Source organism: Nylanderia fulva, unplaced genomic scaffold (assembly GCF_048542155.1).
Source record: "Nylanderia fulva isolate GAGA-0341 unplaced genomic scaffold, ASM4854215v1 Scaffold43, whole genome shotgun sequence".
Classification (NCBI taxonomy): domain Eukaryota; kingdom Metazoa; phylum Arthropoda; class Insecta; order Hymenoptera; family Formicidae; genus Nylanderia; species Nylanderia fulva.
The window spans coordinates 677,257-693,659 of NW_028190510.1; the positions used below are offsets into that span (position 1 = coordinate 677,257).

The 16,403-nt window shown below is 25.5% G+C and overlaps 1 protein-coding gene and 1 long non-coding RNA gene across 5 annotated transcripts in view; one reads left to right on the forward strand and one right to left on the reverse strand.

The window, feature by feature from the left end:
* LOC114928072 (aminopeptidase N-like) overlaps window positions 1-13,994 on the forward strand; it is a 29,070-nt gene extending 15,076 nt beyond the window's left edge. The window contains exons 2-13 of one of the 2 annotated variants that reach the window (XM_085486388.1): window positions 5,300-5,772; window positions 6,122-6,476; window positions 6,971-7,154; window positions 7,760-7,898; window positions 8,127-8,193; window positions 9,820-10,163; window positions 11,365-11,642; window positions 12,338-12,528; window positions 12,667-12,963; window positions 13,047-13,113; window positions 13,258-13,323; window positions 13,479-13,994. In XM_085486388.1, coding sequence (XP_085342514.1) covers window positions 5,721-5,772; window positions 6,122-6,476; window positions 6,971-7,154; window positions 7,760-7,898; window positions 8,127-8,193; window positions 9,820-10,163; window positions 11,365-11,642; window positions 12,338-12,528; window positions 12,667-12,963; window positions 13,047-13,113; window positions 13,258-13,323; window positions 13,479-13,580 — 2,142 coding nt within the window. In that variant the 5' untranslated portion in view covers window positions 5,300-5,720 and the 3' untranslated portion in view covers window positions 13,581-13,994. The remainder of the gene's footprint in view (window positions 1-5,299; window positions 5,773-6,121; window positions 6,477-6,970; window positions 7,155-7,759; window positions 7,899-8,126; window positions 8,194-9,819; window positions 10,164-11,364; window positions 11,643-12,337; window positions 12,529-12,666; window positions 12,964-13,046; window positions 13,114-13,257; window positions 13,324-13,478) is intronic. The other variant, XM_085486387.1, reaches the window with a different exon arrangement.
* On the reverse strand, window positions 1,565-3,021 carry LOC146721677 (uncharacterized). Of its 3 annotated transcripts, none has more exons than XR_014925551.1 (4): window positions 2,567-3,021; window positions 2,418-2,477; window positions 1,752-1,794; window positions 1,565-1,658 (listed from the first exon to the last, which is right to left on the reverse strand). It is a non-coding gene; the product is annotated as an uncharacterized LOC146721677 (long non-coding RNA). The 3 variants fall into 3 exon arrangements; XR_014925550.1 differs by having other exon boundaries at window positions 1,746-1,794; XR_014925552.1 differs by lacking the exon at window positions 1,752-1,794.
* Window positions 13,995-16,403: the final 2,409 nt, after the last annotated feature.

Consider the following 16,403-nt stretch of genomic DNA (forward strand, 5'->3'; position numbering starts at 1 on the left):
TTTTATTTCCACAAGGCTTAGTTTGCCAAAAATCATTTATTTTTGATCGCTTATAACTCGAAATTTGTTGGTACTACATTTTCGCTGTTGAAAAATCCTCACCTTGTATATATGTATATAATATTCATTATCACGTTTAAAATTTATATAATTTAAAATTAACTGAATTATAATTTATAATTTATATAAATTAAAATTGATTTTATGTGTGTTTATTCTCGACGATTGTTTGTTTGGAGTTTATAATACACAATTTAAGAGAAGAAATAACACAGACCTCTAAAGAAAAATAATAATAATGTTTATTATGCTCTCTCTCTCTCTCTCTCTCTCTCTCTCTCTCTCTCTCTCTCTCTCTCTCTCCTTTTCTTATTCTCTCTTCATATCTTTGTCTCCGCTGCTCGATCTTTCTTAGTCTTACTGTCTGTTTTTTATTTTGAATAAAAACAAGTTTTTATGTATGTAAACGTGATGGATCTTGTGTTTATTAATGTAATTTGCTTCAAACAATAAACTTTATGTTCTATAAATTTTTATATTTTAACAAATTATTTTCAAAATTTTGTTTTAGATGTATATAATTTTTAGACGATAAAATAAAAAATAAAAAACAATTAGAAATAAATAAAAAAATAAAAAACAAAACAAAAATTAAAAATAATAAAAAAACAAAAAAATTATAAGTATAAAAAATAAGCTTGTAAAAGTTGGAAATAATCACACATAAATAAAGTCTGTTGTTTATTATATAATTTTTCTTATTTAAATTTATTGTTATCATACATATTTAGCGCTATATAATTTACAAAAATTTCAGATTTTTGAATTCAAAAAATTTTTTTAATTATAATTATTATTATTAATTCTACAATTTACAAGAGCAGTCGGGAGACGCCGCGCGTCTAAAAACTGTAACGTCCGTTGAGTATCGATATTTGTGTTTGTGTCTATTTATTACATAAAACGTGCGCGTGCGTATATGTCTCAAATTTAGCGCGGCGTCTCCCGACTGCTCTTGTAAATTGTAGAATTAATAATAATAATTATAATTAAAAAAATTTTTTGAATTCAAAAATCTGAAATTTTTGTAAATTATATAGCGCTAAATATGTATGATAACAATAAATTTAAATAAGAAAAATTATATAATAAACAACAGACTTTATTTATGTGTGATTATTTCCAACTTTTACAAGCTTATTTTTTATACTTATAATTTTTTTGTTTTTTTATTATTTTTAATTTTTGTTTTGTTTTTTATTTTTTTATTTATTTCTAATTGTTTTTTATTTTTTATTTTTTATTTTCTAATTTTTTTATTATTTTTTTTTATTTATTTTCTAATTTAAACATTATTTTCTAATTTAAACATTAAAACTTTGTTGGCAGCAGTCGGGAGTTTTTTTTTGTAAAAAATTTTATTATTATTTTCTAATTTTTTTATTTTCTAATTTATTTTTTATTTTCTAATTTTTTTTTTTCTAATTTATTTGTATTATTTATTTTCTAATTGTTTTTTATTTTTTATTTTTTTTTTGTTTTTTATTTTTTATTTTTTATTTTCTAATTTTTTTATTATTATTTTTTTTTATTTATTTTCTAATTTATTGCTGTTCTTATGCTGTTTCTTCATTCTTTTGTCTCTCTGCTTCTTCATCCTACACATGTAAAAGTTTTTATTATGTAATATATATATTACAATGTATATAATATAATAATAATAATAATAATAAAGACACACATACACTCACCATGTGACTGCAATGTTCTATATTCTTTTCAAATATTTTTCTGCTACAATTTTTTAAATTAATATAATATAATATAAATAGAGAGATAAATAAAAAAAAATAGCTAGATAGATAGATTGATAGATAGAGAGAGACAGATGACAAAGACAGATGACAACAATATCTTATATCAAATACATAAACTTGTACGCAGTTATAATTATGGCTTTGACAAATATATTAACTTTCTTATGGCTATATAAGTTTATACATTATGTAATCACAAGTAAGTTTATATATTTGTATAGCCTTAATTATTATTACATATGTGAATAATCTTTTGTAGTAGATAATTGGCTATGTAAGTTAATATATTTGTCTGCATTGCCATAATTATTGGTGCGCTAATATCTTTGTATAACTATAAATATATTTGTATACATATTTTTAATTAATTATATAATTATTATATAATATACAAATAAGAGAAAAAATAACTATATACATTTATACAATTATACATATATGTGGATATTTATAGCAATGTGGCTACGTAGCAAATTTAATAGCAAATAAGTGGCTACGCAGACAAATATAAATTCATATAGCCATGTTATGACTACAACAGATTAATTATATTATTAATTATATTATATATTTTTATTAATTATTAATAACAAGACTTACTCGTTTTCTATTATTAATAATGTTTTCTTCTTCAGATATCTTCAAGCGAGTATCTTCTTCCTACATATAAATAAAGAAACAATAAATAAATAATAATAACAATATTCTAAATAAAGAAAAAAACAATAAATATAAAAGAAGAAACTTACTCCTTTATTTATATCTTCTTGAGATATATCCATAATAATACACTTCACTTAATATTGTTGTTGACAATAACACGCAACAGGTGACAGCTAACCTATCCTATCAGTCCCGTCATTATTACTTCGAGATGTATATACCAATGTCACCAACATTCCCTATCCGGATACTACAACGAATCTCATTGGTGAATCATTTTTCCTCTTAGGTTCACACAGCAGCCAATGAGAGACCGTATTGACGAAATAATACTCATTTTTCACTTTTTATTAATAGAATAAATAACGATAATAATACGCTTTAAACCTTCCTTGATTAATAAGAAACTTATGTTCCAAAGTTGATATAAAACTATGCAGTAGTTATCGAGAATTAAGGTCACGACCGATCCGGGCTCGATGAAACGCATACTTCCTCTCTTTTCGCCAACCTACGGTTGGCAGCAGTCGGGAGAAAAATAATTTTTGTCAATTTAATTTTTGTATATTGCTGTCAATTACAATATATGCAACATTGAAATACATACATACATACATACATATATGTATATATATATATATATATATAAAAATTTAACATATATAAGAACCCGAGAATCGATTCCCGATTCTGCGACTTTCGGATCTATATTTTTCTCTCGCATTTATTTCTTTAGGGGGAATAGGGGATACATGGAATTAAAAATCTCTTGTAGAGATTATTCCAATTTTATATCTTGGCCGTGTCCAAGTAAAATTTGGTGCCTTGTGCACAGGTATTTAATTCTAACGAAAAAATTTAGTTTCGTTTAGGATAACGCACTGTCATCCGCGATTTGGCTCTTATTGCCTGTCTTATATATGTTAAATTTATATTTATATTACAGAGCCTAGTTAAACTCTTAATATTATACTAATAATAATATGCTATCATAATTAAACTTGATAACAAAACCGAATTTGATTTATGAGTTGACACAATTACTTTTACTATATATATATATATATATATATATATGTATATATATGTATATAATGCATTAAAAGAAGAAATTGTGCAAATGAAAATTTGCACTTTGCTTCCTTACCATATAATATTTCATTAAGTATAATGTTTCTTTAATTATTACTTTTGATACTTTTTATATTTATTTTCTTGTTTATATACAAAAATCCCTTTTTAAAAAAAGGCATGCAAAATCAATTATCGCAAATATTGTTGCTGCTTTTCTGCGGTACTGATTGGTTGTCTCGATTAACATTGCGCGTTATATTAATAACATCAAACAAATGCCATCGTCAAAATTAATATTTTGACAGTTGAAAATTAAAAAATAAAGATAATATCAATAACGTGCGCTTCGCGCACGTTTGTATTGTCTGATATCTGATACATAACAAGAAATCAGAAAGTAAGATTATATACATAATTAAAATTCAGCGAATTAAAATTATGTACATAATAAACATCTCGAATTAAAATTAAAATATAAAATATGTAATAAAATATAAAATTAAAATATAACTGTTTAATATAATATACTATAACATTATTTATAGATTCATTAAATTTAATAAAAATTTTTGATGTTGTTTTTTTCACATTTGTATTAATATTCTACTAACAGTATTGTACGGTTTACTATACTAATAATAATATGCTATCATAATTAAACTTGATAACAAAACCGAATTTGATTTATGAGTTGACACAATTACTTTCACTTGTAACTTCTTATTGTATTAACAAATCTGCTTATATATACTAAATTTATGTAGCATTAATATATATCATTTCGTTTAATCTAACCAAATATAATTACGCACGCAAAGAAAAGTTATATTATTCTTTGATAATAAAATCTCAAAATTTGCGACACGTGCATGCAAAAATAAAATATATATATTAATTAATTATGCAATGCATAACAATTCATTTAAATCTTTAACAGAAAATACGAACAAAGAAATACAATTTTTTACAAGATTCTTTTGTGATAAAATATATACATATGTACGCTTTCATTAGACTCGTGCGAGATTTCATATCTCACATGTTCATCACGCTGCGCGGCTCGCACGAGACTGTTTTTCGCGCGTGATCATCGACCACATGACTGCATGTGATAGGACTATCGGTCCCGCGCTCGCGATATCCCGCATGAAAATCAGTCTCGTCCGAATTGCTCACCTGAAAAGACGTATCGAATATACTAATCTAATCAAATAATCAGTTTCGCGTGAGCCGTGTAGCGTAGTGGACGCGTACAGACTCGATATTTTGATCAAAAGATTGTAGAAAATTATATTTTTCGTTTTCTGTTAAAAATTCATATATTGAATTTGTATGAATCATGTAATTTATAAATATATTTCTATGCTTGCATAACAGTAATAATTGTATTGCGTTACATTTTTTGAAATTTTATTATCAACTAATAATATAATTTTGTTTCGCGCACGTAATTATATTCGATTAAATTAACCGAAATAAGAAGTATATAGAAATACGATATAGTATGTATATATATGTACAAAATAGTTGCCAAATTCGGCGAATTAAAATTATGATCATTTTCATAACATTAGGCAACTCTCATCGCGAAAATTAACAATATGACAATTGTAAAATAAATCATAGAAAATAATATCAAAAGCGCGCGCAAAGCGCGCTCTTGTGTCGTCCAGTGATTTAAAAAAGTCATCAAAACTATATTTAATTTCTCTATTTATCTTTTGTTTACACAATGTGCTTTACAGATCTAAAATATATATTCCTGTTCCGACATGATGATATTTCTAAAACTATTATTAAATAGCGGATTAATGTTTATTGCTGCGACGGCTTCTATTCGTAATGAATCATCTTTATGCTGTCAACCATCAAAATATATAAGACCAATCCATTACGATTACAAGCTTATATCATATATTGAAGGACATATTTTACATGGAGAATACAATATCAGCATAAGCATTTTTAACAAAACGCAAGACGTATTTTTACATTCAAAAAGACTATATATTTTAAATATAATTTTATTTTCAAATATAGAAAAATATTATGAGAATGATAATGATATTGTTTATAACTCAACTTATAATATTGATAAAAACATAATTCATGTTTCTTTTTTGGATGAGTTATCACCGGGAAATTACACTTTAAATATAAAATATCATGGTATTGCTGATGAAATATTTAGAATTTTTGACACGAAAGGAAAAATTGCGTAAGTAAATAGAATATGTTTATTAAAAAAGTACAATGTGCAATTACATGAAACATTGCAATTAATATATATTATTTATGTATCAAATGTTTCAAAAATTATTATACATTATTGAATTTAAATATAAAGACAATTAATCTTTATTTTTAGTACATATTATTACATATTACATTTATACGTTTTTCAATTCCAATATTTTTATGCTTGCTAGAAATGTTTTATCAATTTATATTCTTTAAAATTTATAGTCTGTTAACTGGCATTCATTTCAATGTAATATGCACTCGATTGTCTTCATGTTGGGATCAACAGAATGTATTGTTCGAGACAACCTTTAACATATCTATAGGATGTAATCAATGTACGGCTTTGTCAAATATACCATTGCGACAAACGGAAGAAAATGAGTCCAAAATGTTATGGACATACTTCGCTACCACATCTGCAATATCGTGTTATCTTGCAACAATGATTGTGTCTAATTACTTATTACGTATTGATGTCGACAATCGAAATATTGAAATGTGGTGCAGTAACGAATATGGATCTCACATGAGATTTGCAAGTAATTTTGCTGAAAGTATCACGTTGTTGTTTAAAATTGAATGGAATTTACGTTCGGAGCAAATTTTGAAGGTGACTCATGTTGTGATTCCAAATTTCCATGACAATGGTATAATAAATTTTGGAATTGTATTTTATAAGTGAGTACAAGTGCTTAAAATTACATTAAAAATAAAAGTATATTAGTATACAAAATTATAAAATATAAAAACATGTATATCTTTTGTTTTTGTAAACGTTCGAAAGTATAAGGAATGCGAAAACAACTTTACTTGAATTAAGTTTATTCGTATGATTACCAAGTTAAAGTATACCGTTTTAATACGTACATCATATCATACTCCCTAAGATAAGTGTTAAAACCGCAATAAAGCTATAAAAGAATTGACATTTTTTTATTTATTTCAAATTATTGTTCTTCGTCAACGATATACACATTAACGGAAATTTATTGTTGCTACATATTGTAAATTAAAAAATAAAGAAAGTATTTGGTACGATTTATATTGATTTGCTAAATTGTACTCATGAGTTTGTAAATCGTATAACAATTAAATAAAGTTATTGTAACAATAATACAGTTTTATTTTCTATAAAATTTCGGAGTCTTATTTTTTATATATTATACTTTCAGTGAAACAGATATCATCTACGATAGAAATTTATATCCTATTGCTCAGAAAATCAAAGTAGCTCAATTAGTAGGACGTAAAGTGACACAGGAATGGTTTAATAACATGTTGAACGATCCGTTAGTGTCGGATTTTTGGTTTAAGAAAGGTCTTATTCCATTGCTTGCAACGTATGCTGTCAGTAAGGTACATTATTCTAAATATGTTTAACTCTATATCTTGTTTCCATTTTCTCACAAACAACATAATACAATACTTAAACATTCATATATTGCAAGACTTTCTTTAATCAAACCCTTTTTACAAAACCTATATGCATTTTTTGTTAATTGTCTTGAAAACATTTAGTATTATTTAAGATAATTTAATATAATTAATATAGTAAACTGTTTCTTAAAAAATACTTTTTTCACATCTTTACATACATATATAATTATAATTTATTAAACATTTTTATTTTAACGCCACTTTATTACATATTTTTAAATTTTATGCAAATAAGATAAATTAATCAAAAACTAGTACACATCATATTTATTTTAATAAAGTTGATAAAGAGCAGTCTGCAATATAATATCTGATGAGACAATATAATTTAAAAATTATGTAATGTTTGCTTATTATTTTAATCCAAAATTTTGATTTTATTATTATATTCTTTTAATATGTGTTTTTTAAAATGAGAAAGTGTTTTGTTCTAACAATGAGGTAACGATAATAATATTAGTATTTGCATTTAATGCTAGTATAATCAGAACGGTTATATCTATATATTTACTATTTTGTTATAGATTTTTGAAGATGATCGAATAATAAATTTATTTGTTGTTCAAAATCAACATTACTCTTTTAATTTGGATAGTTATTATTATATGTTGAATTCTACTTCACAAGCTAACAGTTTATTGGAAATTCCCAATTCTATCAGAGGTATACGTAATATACAATAATAAAATAGTCCGTGTAAATTTTTAACTTCTAATATTTTAAAATATGTGTAAAATTAGAAGGTAATTAATCCTTTATCTGAATTTTAATTAAATATAATTTTGATAAAAGTACACTTATACGCGCGCCCCCGCACACGCACATGCACACGCACATTATGGGGAATGTATTTATAATATATCTAATTCATAATTTTAATGTAAATTGTAGCACCTTTTATACTGCGCATGTTGCTACCCTTCATCACAGAAGAAATATTTGAGACATTCATAAACAAGTATGTATATAACAATAAGTGAGTAATATAATCTATCTATATAGTATAAGTACCGTCTGTGTGTCTGAACGCGAATTACTTCTGCATTTGTGGACTGATTTTCACTAATGGTACCAAAATTTCATAAATTTTCCGGGGAGTGTGACGATAGTGATTTTTCACCCACGCACCCACCCACACAATCGCATATTTATGAACCGATTTTTTTGAAATCGGTACCAAAATAAAAATCTAAATCATAAGGAAGGCTTAAAGAGCCATACGCGGATGTTTACTACGTACATTTACAACGAAATTAAATTTTCGTTGGAAACAAAGCGTGCGCAAGACACGACATATTATTCTCGGTGTACCAACCAAGACTTTTTAAAAATTGAAATAATAATCTTTTACTTGAGATTTAATTTCGAAAACTTCACGCATTCACACATGAATGCATCAACTTTTTCGAAATTTGCACTCAAATTTTATCGGAGATGGCTACTATATGATTTTTAAAACTTTTTATCACCTTATTTACCCACCTACGCACCAACAAATTTGTAGACCGATTTTCTCGAAATTAGTACCAAAATTTCGAGACATACTTTACAAAGAGTTGGAATTTATTTGCCACAACTCGTATTTGCCCATAGTCAACTATATGTAGCATTCTCTAGAGCAACAGAAAGGGATAGTATCAGAATAAAAATTAATGAATTAAGCAATCAAGGACAAATAATTAAGTAAACTAAAATATTTTATGAGAAATGTTGTATACAGAGAGGTTTTATTAATTGAAAAAATTATAAAAATGTATGAGAGCTATTAATAGCGGGTCAGCGGTGGGAACATCAGCAAAAAATAAAATTATTAATAATAAAAGATAAAAAAACATTTTGGTACCTGTTTCACGGGCCGTAGAACGTAAATAACGTATAACAATAAAAGTTTTATATAATGTCTCTTATTTTTTTTCGTTTTTTCTGACATTATTTCATAGTGTTTTTTTTTTATTGTTAGCGTTACAATTCCGTTATTTTTCTAAATCTTCTACTAAAATTATTTTTAATTTCATTACTTTTTCTATTAAAACAGTTTCTGTAGAAAGAAATTGTTATTTTATCGTTATCACTTTTTCATATACATATCCATTGTTGTTTTATTTTCGTTTCATAATTTGTTATATTTTAAAATAATTTTTCTTGTTTTTATTATTTCCTTCATCTCTTTATATCGTCTATAATTCTTATATCTGTGTTTTTTTAATTGCATTCTGTGCTATATTTGTTTTCTAATTTTATTTAACAGATTCTTAAATATGTAACATTTGCCTTCAACTTCTTATTTGTTTGATTTCTTCTTTTAATCATTTTGTACTCTGTCAATACTTTGCTGAAATATAATCTGTATTAATGCTAATAATGCGTAAAAAATTAAATAAAATTTATAAATTTGATTTAAAATTATATTATTTTTTTTCTTGTCAGAATTTATTGTAGATATAAGATATATAATTATATAAATAGAAGTGCGCAATTTATAATTTACTTCTTAGTATTTATTAAATTTTTTTATAATATTAACATTATACAGACAAAAAATTTTAACATATTTTTATATATTTAACATACTTTGTGAATTTAGGCGCTCGCAACGTTTAAGCTTCGCGGATTTTATGCCAGATTTTGCTTCAAAAAGAAATCCAGATATGCCACCATACATAACAGAAATGGAAAATTGGGAAAAAGCGAAAATGTATTGTCCTCTCATTGAAGTAGTACGATATTATAATAATTCTGTGAGCCAAATGAAAATAAATATTAAATATATCGACACATTAGAAAATCGCAACATCCCTCTAACTTTTACTACGGAAGCATCTCCCGATTTTGACAATTTAACTTATCATTTTCTACCCGTGTCAGAGTATTTAATAACATTACCATTTAAAGAGGATGGTTGGATGATGTTCAATATACAACAAGTTGGTAAATATCGACAAATGGTCTTATTATGACTATTATTTCTCGCCTTTATTTTACACACATATAATTGACATAATTTTATATTTTCATTTATTTTATTTATTGTCTTATAAAAATCTGAGATATTTATTATATAACTGTAATAGTTTCTTTTACAAATATTTTATTCTAATATTAGTAAAAATTATTAAAAGGATAATTATATATTTATAAAATTAATAATAATAATAAGTGCAGGTAACATACATTTTTCGTACTGTTACGTGTTATAAAAATTATATTGATTAGCATAAAATAATTATTATTTATGCACAACTAGAATCAATTTTATTTTATGCTAAACAATATCTTGCACAGTTTCATTTTTAATTTATAATTAATTTTCTATATGTATTCACATTTATATATATATTTGCATTTTATTAAATTTTTATACGTTTTTAATTTATAATTTATATAAACAGAAATATTAAATTTAAAGTATAAGACAAGCGATAAGAGTTGATCGCGGAAGACAGTGCGTTATCCCAACAAAACTAAATTTTTTCGTTAGAATTAAATATCTGTGCACAAGGCACCAAATTTTACTTGGTCACTGTCACGATTTTAAAATATGAAATAATCTTCATATTTTAAAATCTTGGCAGTGACCAAGTAAAATTTGGTGCCTTGTGCACAGATATTTAATTCTAACGAAAAAATTTAGTTTCGTTGGGATAACGCATTGTCTTCCGCAATCGGCTCTTATCGCCTGTCTTATACTTCAAATTTATAAAAAATATTAAACACAAATGTTTGAAAATTAGTATATTAATTATAAAATTATTAAAAATAATAAAAATTCCATATTTATCTCGACTAAGAGCCAAACGCGATGTTATTGCGACAAATTAAGATAAGAAAATTTTTGGAAACTGAGGAATTTGAATCCTATGGTTGGGATCTCAGAAATTCCCCTTGTTCCTTCTCTAAACATCCCCTGTAAGAAAAAGACGAGAAAAATATTGGTCCGAAAGTCGGCTGAATCGGGAATCGAACCCGAGAACTCAGTTTCCAAAAATTTTCTTATCTTAATTTGTCGCAATAACATCGCGTTTGGCTCTTAGTCGAGATGAATATGGAGTTTTTAAAACAATTGGAGAGCTGACTTACAAATATTCTTATTAATAATAAAAATTGTTAAAATTTATTTACTGTTCGACAGGATATTATTGGGTTAACTATGATGATGAAAATTGGCAAAGAATTTCAAGTTACCTAAAATCTGATAATTACACGAAAATTCATGTTCTTAATCGTGCTCAAATTATCGATGATTCATTTCATTTAATGATAGCAGGCCAACTCCAATCCCATATATTTTGGAATCTCATAGAGTATTTGCAACGAGAAGAAGATTATATAGCATGGTATCCTATGTTTAAAGCTTTAGAATACATGTATGGTACTTTTCCATGGAGAGAATTGAATGGAAATATTACTGTAAATATTAATAAATTTCAATGAAATTATTACATTTTAAATATTTGCATATACACTCATTGATCACAAATAATTTAAATACTTAGAAAAATATATTCAGCAATAATAAAATTTTACATACTATTACGTCACAAACAAATGTGCAAACAAATTCAGTTCAAATAATCACTCACCCGAAGAACTGTCAAAAAGTTTATGATTTTCACTACTGCCAATATTATTGGTATATAACATTGTTGTTGGATATATAGCTGGGTGCTTAACATCTTTGTCAATGAATGCAATTATATTGGTTTTATATTAATATTACTTGTTGTAATTAAAAAAAAAATTAAACATATATTTATAGTTGGAAAAATTTAATTATATATTTCAAAAAGTAATATTTTATACCTTATTTAAAAATAAAATATAATTAATAAATAGTTATGAAACTTTAATATCTATTAAATATTATAAAACATTTCGCACAAATTAAACCATATTTTTGCGTACAGATATAATACATATATATATTTGCACGTGCATATGTACGTGTATAGATAAACGTTAGCGTCTATAAGTGAATTTGTATGTATGTTTAGTTCATAGAGAAAATTTTAAGAATCTATTGAAAAATAATGAGAAAATATAATAATTAATTTTTAAATACATTTATAATATAAACAAATAAATATATATTTAACAATTTTTAGTTTAGAATAAGGCACGCATTATACACGGTACTTGAAAGAATCAAATATGAAGAAATTGATGATGCAGACGAATTTAGAGTATGTTTACGACAAGAAGCTGCAAGATGGGCATGTTTTCTCGGTAGCATAACCTGTAAGAGCAAAGCCAACAATAAATTAGAACAACATCTCCAAGATCCTACAAAACACAAGTAAATATTGTTATACATATTTTTTTAGCCTTTCTAAATCAAATTCTCTAGTAGGTATAGCCCACAATGTTCAAATGATTTGATCAAGAGATACATATGCTAATCTTTAATAAAAAATTTAATTTTGTTATGTTTTAGACTTTTGCCATGGTGGAAGGAATGGACATATTGTAACGGTTTGACGATAACTACCAACAAAGAGTCTTGGGAATTAGTGTATGACATAGGATGTGAAAAATTTGACCCTAAATTTTTAGAATACTTGACTTGCCCTAAAGATAATGATATAATTAAAGATTATTTAAGAATAAAATCTATTAGAAAACGAGAAATCCAATATCTTGTTACCAATTTCTTACATATTATTACGAAGCATGCGAAGAATGGAGATATCTTGCAGTACATATTAGACGATTTTTTTAACATAAAACCAAAGTAATTTGACATATTTTTATAAATATTTTGTATAAAAATTTATTATGTGTTTTATATATGCATTTGTTTTTTTTCGTTTTTAGACATGTTGGTGTAATTGCAACATTACTTATTATGATTAATAATGTATATCGCGAATATCTAGCTGAGGTAAAAATTTTACATGTTTATTTATGTATGTATACAAAATGTGATAATAATGCGATATTAATAAATATTATATAATGTTTAAATAATTTAAATAATGTAATAATAACGTTGTCTATTAATAATGGTAAAAATAATCCATTCTAGACAATACACGAATACGTTACATTTTTGGTGGTCAATAAAGACTTATATGTTGGGATGAAAGAAAAGGTAAATTTCATAAATATTATTATGGAAAACAAAAGAAAAAGAAATATTGTTCTATCTCTCTTATTAATTTTTGAATATTAATTTTATATTTGTTTTGTTTATTATATAAACAGTATATTGATTCCATTGTGCAAATTTTTGTTTATATATATTAGGATTCCATAATAGGGCATTATAACAAATTTGAAAGCAAAATAATATATCGCATTCGTCAAATCATAAGGCAGAGACAGTATTTTGAAAGTTTATTCGTCTAATGTGTGGATGTAAAAAAAAATTGCAGCTTTGCATACGTGGACATACTTCATATGAATTTTTTATATTGTATATACTATTTATTTTACTGCTTTAATTATTGTTTATTTAGATGTTTTAATATTCGATGCCGCCGTCTTTACTTTATGACTGCATGCATCAAGTTTTACATTTTTCTTTTGCGATCTTGCTTGAAGTAGTTGAAATATATAATATATTATTACCTGTGTAGTCACAAAAAAGTAGCCATATAATATTATAATAAATATTACTATTCGATATAATATAACGCACACACATACATATTGAATTATTATTTAACTATTATAAACATTTATAGCCAACATATTTATATATATACGAACTATTAAATTTTTTATTATTTAAATTATATATATGTAAATTATGTATGCGTCAGTATGTGTGTATGTGTGTGTATATAAAATAGTAATATTATTTATACGTGTATTATATTATATTACAGTTCATATTATATATTAAATATATAATTAATACATTATAATATTTATAAATGTATGTATACATAAAATATATGTTTGTACAACAATAAGAATTAATAATATGTTTAACGTTATATAGAAACGAATTTTAATTATATGTGCTATATATGTTCAATATTTAGATATTTTAAACATTTAATATGTTATTATATAAAAATTGTGATTGATTTTCATTTTTTAGTTTACAATAAATTACATAACACAATTTCTCTTTCTCTCTTCTTCTGTTCCCCCCCCCCTCTCTCTTTCTTGCGTAATCCACATTTTAATTTGAATAAAGTTTTTTAAATAAAATATTAATCTTATTATTAATATTTATAAAATTTCATTACATAACTTTAAAATTGTACAATATAATTCTGCGCTTATTATTAATATTTTTAAAAGACATATATATAGAAATACTGCGAAATGTGGTAATTGGAATTTTGTTTAATTAATTTTAACAATTACATTTAAAAGAGATGTAAACATAGATAGAAAATAAAAGGTATAAAATGTTTGACTAAACTTGGTTTTTATCTGAAAGTTCGGACATGAACCATATCACGGAATCAAACCATTTACCGTGCTTTTTACCGAATGTCACGACGTAGTTTATGTCCATTTTCTCAGGGGACGCATTAGTACACGCGGCCATTAAATCCCGGTGGCCGCTCTCCTGATATCAGTAAGTATATCTAACTATTATTATAAAGTTTCATGTTTATTAAAGTATATAAATAAGTATACCTAACTATTATAAAGTTTCATAACTTGTTGTAATAACTCGTTTTATGTGGTTCTTTTTGTAATAATAAATTTTTATTTGACATCTTGATCGAATTAATATTAGCTCGTTTAAGTTGGCCTTTCTTTATTTTTTTATCTTTTATAAAGTTTCATTTTTATTAAGTATAAATAAATATATCTAACTATTATAAGTTTCATATTTACTTTGTTAGAATATATGTTATAAGATTTTATTACTTTTGTTTCATTTCAATTTTCCTTAGATGAAATATACCTAATGGGAGTCTGTATTATACAGACGGTTCTTAAGTGAATTAAAATTTGTTTACAAGGTAAACACATTATCGATAAAAACGTCGTCGGTGGTAAAAATGACAAAAGTGAATTTACTAGAGTATGTATGATTTCATTTATCGAAATCTAATAAAATATGCTCATCACTTTTGTAATTTTCACTTCGTGAATAAACTCACCCCAGCAGGAACCGTGTAGGCCGCTCGAAATATTTCTGATTGTAATTAAATGTTTCTGTAATATTAAATAGATATGTTTTTGCAATATTAAATATATGTGACCGCAATATTAAGCAGATATGTTTCAGAAAGATTTCAGAAACGTTACTGAAATATTGCAGAAATCCTTCAACAAATTTACATTTGGAATAATTGCGGACATTGAAATGTTGCTGAAATATTGCAGAAATCTTTCAACAAGTTTACATTTGGAATAATTGCGGACATTGAAATATTGCAGAAATCTTTTAACAAGTTTACATTTGAAATAATTGCGGACATTGAAACATTGCTGAAATATTGCGGAAATGGTCGTGAAATGTTTCTGCAATATTGCTGAAAGATGTAATATTTCAAATGTAATATTGCAGCAGTGAGTATATATAATACTAGTCAAATTTGCACAGATATATAGCATGTAATGTATTTTACGCGTGGATCGATTTACTCGATTTTCCAGCTGCATCTTCGGTCCTTCACACTTTCGCGCGCGTTCTCCCATATATAGCAGCTGATTTATTCTCGCGGTCTCGATATATCGGAAATCTCCGCGCATTAATTCCACCTGCGAATCGGGATCCGCTCTCGCAATCGATGCCTGATTTATTTCACCGGGTTGAATTGACGTCGGCCGTTGCTCGGGCTGCAACGAGGCCGATACCTGGTTGCATATACATATATACATACATGTAAGCACACTCTCGAAGGTGCATTAATCGAAGCGTCGGCCATAAGTGTCATTTTGCGAAACAAAACTTATTGTAGCCTTGAAGGCGCTCACTGCTTTGATATTTCAGTTGACTAGAAACCGTCGCAAGATTGCTCAACAAGATTCCGCTCTGTTGATATATCGTTTCATCATTCCATTATTGAGATCTGATACGGTGAATATAGATCGAAATTTTGACGTTTCGCAACAGTATTTATCATTTTTTTGTGCACCAAATATGTAAATTCTTAAAAAAATATTTTCTTAAATATAAATTCTAGTATATTATAATTTCTAAAGTATATATATATATATATACATATAAATTTTAATATAAAATATTAAATAAAA